This window comes from Adiantum capillus-veneris, chromosome 1 (genome assembly GCF_014529385.1).
Source record: "Adiantum capillus-veneris isolate H3 chromosome 1, ASM1452938v2, whole genome shotgun sequence".
NCBI lineage: Eukaryota > Viridiplantae > Streptophyta > Polypodiopsida > Polypodiales > Pteridaceae > Adiantum > Adiantum capillus-veneris.
Window position 1 is genome coordinate 797,396 of NC_140931.1, and position 3,740 is coordinate 801,135.

Genomic DNA, 3,740 nt, shown 5'->3' on the forward strand with positions numbered 1-3,740 from the left:
AACTGAAGGATGAGGACGTACAGCCAAGATCAAGATGCGATCGGGAGTATTGACTTACTTGAAGAGCTTGCTGCTTATGGGCTTGGGGTTTAGGGTTAAGTAGTTGAGAAATTACTAGACTAAAAGTAAATGACTTACTAGGTGAACCATATTTAAACGCAAAAACTCCTAATAAGCATTTCGCACAGATCGGGGTTTAACCATCGCAACTCTCTCTCTCTCTCTCTCTCTCTCTCTCTCTCTCTCTCTCTCTGACCAAGTCATAAATCCAATGGGAGATTCTATGATTAGAGCACAGTACCCAAAAAAAAAAAAAAATGCCGAGAACAGTGTGCGCTTGGCTGCGCTTGCTGTGTCTGGAAAGGTAACAAAGGGAGCGTCCTATCGATGCCCAGGTTTATGTACGACAACAAAGGCATCATCCTCATTTCCATTTGTTGGCAACAATGTCAGCCAAGTCTACAACCCTCTGAGAGTATCCCCATTCATTATCATACCAGGCCACAACCTTCACCATATCATCACCCATCACCATTGTCAATGATGAATCAATTGTAGATGACACATCTGAGCACCGGAAGTCCACAGACACAAGCGGCTCATCACACACCGCCAGGATGCCACGGAGATCCTTGCTTGCTGCCTCCCTGAAAGCTGCATTCACCTCCTCTGCAAATGTCTTCTTCTCCACTTGCACAACTAGATCCACCACCGACACATTAGGTGTAGGCACCCGGAGCGCAATACCATTGAGTTTTCCCTTCAAGTTGGGAAGCACTAGGGCCACTGCCTTGGCAGCACCAGTTGACGTAGGTACAATATTCAATGCAGCTGCTCGTGCCCTTCTCAAGTCCCTGTGGCTAGCATCAAGCAGGCGTTGGTCACCTGTATATGAGTGTGTAGTGGTCATTGTGCCCTTGATGATACCTGTTTTGAGAAGTGAAGCATGGGTTTTAGCAGCGGTGCAAAATAAATAAGATTAACATGTTGCAAAAAAGCCCAGCGTAGCACACGGGAGTTACAAAGGGAGGTAACTTACCAAACTTCTCATCAAGTACTTTCACAAAAGGGGCCAAACAGTTGGTGGTGCATGAGGCATTGCTGATAATGGGTTCATCCGGGCTGTACTTCTCCTCGTTCACTCCAACCACATAAGTGGGGATGGCACCCTTGCCGGGTGCAGTAATGAGCACCTTCTTGGCACCAGCAGCCAAGTGCTTTCCAGCTCCATCCGCGTCAACGAAAACACCTGTTCCTTCAATAACAAGGTCGACACCCATAGCCCTGATCCAAAACAGGATTTAATCTGTAAGGCAATATATGAGTCACCATGCACATCATTGAAGGTGTGTCTCCACATTTGGTCAGAACCTACTTAACAGAAGGTGAAGGAAGTTAAGACTTCTCACCCCCAGGGTAAATTGAGAGGATTCCTATCTGAGACAACCTTGATCACCTTCCCATCCACAGAGATGCTATCGTCTCCGACAGCCTTCACATCAGCATCAAAGATACCAAGCATGGAGTCGTACTTGAGAAGGTGAGAGGCCTGTTTCACACCTCCGGTATCATTGATGGCAATGACATCCAAGGGAGAGTCCTTGCGGCCATGCCAGCATCGGATGAAGTTTCTCCCAATTCGACCGAAACCATTGATGGCAACCTTAATCTTTGCCTCTGCAACAGCCCTCTTCTGGCCAGATGAGGCAGTCTGTGGGACCGCCACAAAGAAGTACGTGAGCTTAGGTGGGTCACTCTATCTACCTGACAGCGGTGGTTGGACGCAGACGAAGAGTTCTGAGCACTTACAGTTGCAGTTTGAGATGCTACTCTGAGGACGAAGTCGTCGCTCTTCTTAGAGAGAGGAAGAGAGCCCGAGGGTCGCAAACCTGCAAATTCGGAGAGGCCCGAGCGGCCGGAATTGGCCTGCGGGAGCAGATAATCAAGGCAATAGGTTTGTGAGTGCCGCGAGGGCAGAACGGCTATTCAAGGACAGAGAACAAGCGAGCTGCTCATGAGGGCAGCGGAGGAAGCGTACATACCTGCGAGCTTCCGACGGCAGAAGAGGAAGCGAGCGAAGCGGCCGCAGCAGGTGCCATGGCGAGCTCCAAGATGCTGCTGCACGGCTTACTCTCTCACTCTATTTCTGTGGGACTGGCGCTTGTCTTTGTGGATCAGATATGGCAAGCAGCCTGTTGAGTAGATGGTAGTAATAGGCTAAAAAGGGTGTTGCTCTCGTTACTCACCACAAACGCCTCACCCTTTAAAAGTCCAGGTGGAGCAGTCTGTGGGGCCGGCCCTCCTCTCCTTCGCCACAGATCAAATGATGTCCGTCGAGAAGCGAAGGCCACTCAAAGGCGTCCACGTGGCGACTGGGAAGAGAGAGAGAGAGAGGGGAATGGGTGGGAATAAAAGGCAGCCCACTGATCGTTGATTGAGTGGAACTTGAAACTAATATCTCTGGGTACCCACGGGCAATGTGCATTGTGAGAGTCATTAGGTAGCTCCAAAAAGCCACAGCATCCGAGCTCTAACAACCCTAGGCCATTTTGTTGTTCAAACATATTCGGCTAATGAAACTTAAGGGTAAGCAAAGATGGCCTCCTCCTCCTCTACTCACCACGTTGTTCACTAAGTTTCCAATCTCCCCCAAACATTTAGCTCTCTTCAAATCCATTTGGTCTATATACGATTCAAAACGGTAAGGGTATTGGTGTTCATGTCAGGTCATTCATTTATTTTTTCTTCTCCTACTAGGCAACCTTTGCTTGCACCATTTTCAATGCAATTTAAAACTTGTATGCTAGAAGTGATTCTACTTGGTTATCACGTCGGCTTCACATCTGAAGGTGGAGTTGGATCATAGCATAATCTATTTGGTTCATACGAAAGCACGAGAATGCTCATATATTTGAGAACTTTTCAAACCAACTCATAAGGAGCTTTTTTATGGCTCTTGTCAAGTTTCCAGTAGAGCATGTCCAATTATTCCACTCCGTTCTGTAGATGTTTAGAATTTTGAAGGATGCCTTTAAGTATTATGTACATCTTGAGCAAGATGGGACACCAAAGGAAGTTCTAAAGGACAAATTTGATGACCTTGCCAAAGGTCGCTTGTGAACTCTCGGATGAGTTCATGGATATCACTGGCAACATGTACAAAATAATTGATGAGTGCGCTAAAAAGTGAGTTTGACGCTGTCTACTTTCTTGACTCGCATATGTCTAAGAACAGTGTATGAATTTTGTCTGTCGTTTGGCTTTTTTTGTTGAGGGGGACTCGTGATCGTATACCTACATGAATTTGTAATCGACAATGCCTTCAATGTCAATTTTGTTATCGAAACCAAGTCCTACGTGGTGTAACATCTTGTTTTGGTAATCCTTTGATCATCTACTAGATTGACATGCAATGGCTTCAGCAAGTTGTATACTAATCCATCCCAAAAAGAATCATGGTTTGGACCTTATTTGTTTTTCTTTAGACCAACCCAAATATCTAACATGTAGCTTCATACTAGAATTAACAATTAGTAGGATGCATGTAATGTCTTAAAGATGCACGACCTATGATGCATGAGGACACATGTTGTAGAAATTTTTGCCAACTTGTTGGACCTATGTTTGTCAGCTATGTTAGGGCACCTTTTATGCCACTACACCTAGGCACTAACTCCTTCACACACAAGCAAAATTTTCTAAGGGGGGAGACTTTTGGCAAGTCAACTAGTGCATGCACC

The 3,740-nt window shown here is 46.1% G+C and overlaps 1 protein-coding gene across 1 annotated transcript; it reads right to left on the reverse strand.

Annotated features, from left to right (window-relative positions):
• Positions 1-263: 263 nt before the first annotated feature.
• LOC147464202 (glyceraldehyde-3-phosphate dehydrogenase A, chloroplastic) lies at positions 264-2,202 on the reverse strand. The gene is made up of 5 exons (XM_086513619.1): positions 2,043-2,202; positions 1,810-1,926; positions 1,410-1,711; positions 1,040-1,284; positions 264-927 (listed from the first exon to the last, which is right to left on the reverse strand). The coding sequence occupies exons 1-5, from the start codon at positions 2,097-2,099 to the stop codon at positions 425-427; spliced, it is 1,224 nt and encodes a 407-aa protein (XP_086369745.1). The 5' UTR covers positions 2,100-2,202; the 3' UTR covers positions 264-424.
• Positions 2,203-3,740: the final 1,538 nt, after the last annotated feature.

Excerpts from the sequence above, each read along its gene's own strand:
- LOC147464202 (XM_086513619.1), bottom strand. The coding sequence starts at position 2,099 with ATGGCACCTGCTGCGGCCGCTTCGCTCGCTTCCTCTTCTGCCGTCGGA. Across the intron at positions 1,712-1,809 it reads TAGCATCTCAAACTGCAACT|ACTGCCTCATCTGGCCAGAA; the intron begins GTAAGTGCTCAG and ends GCGGTCCCACAG. Across the intron at positions 1,285-1,409 it reads CCTCTCAATTTACCCTGGGG|GGCTATGGGTGTCGACCTTG; the intron begins GTGAGAAGTCTT and ends GTTTTGGATCAG.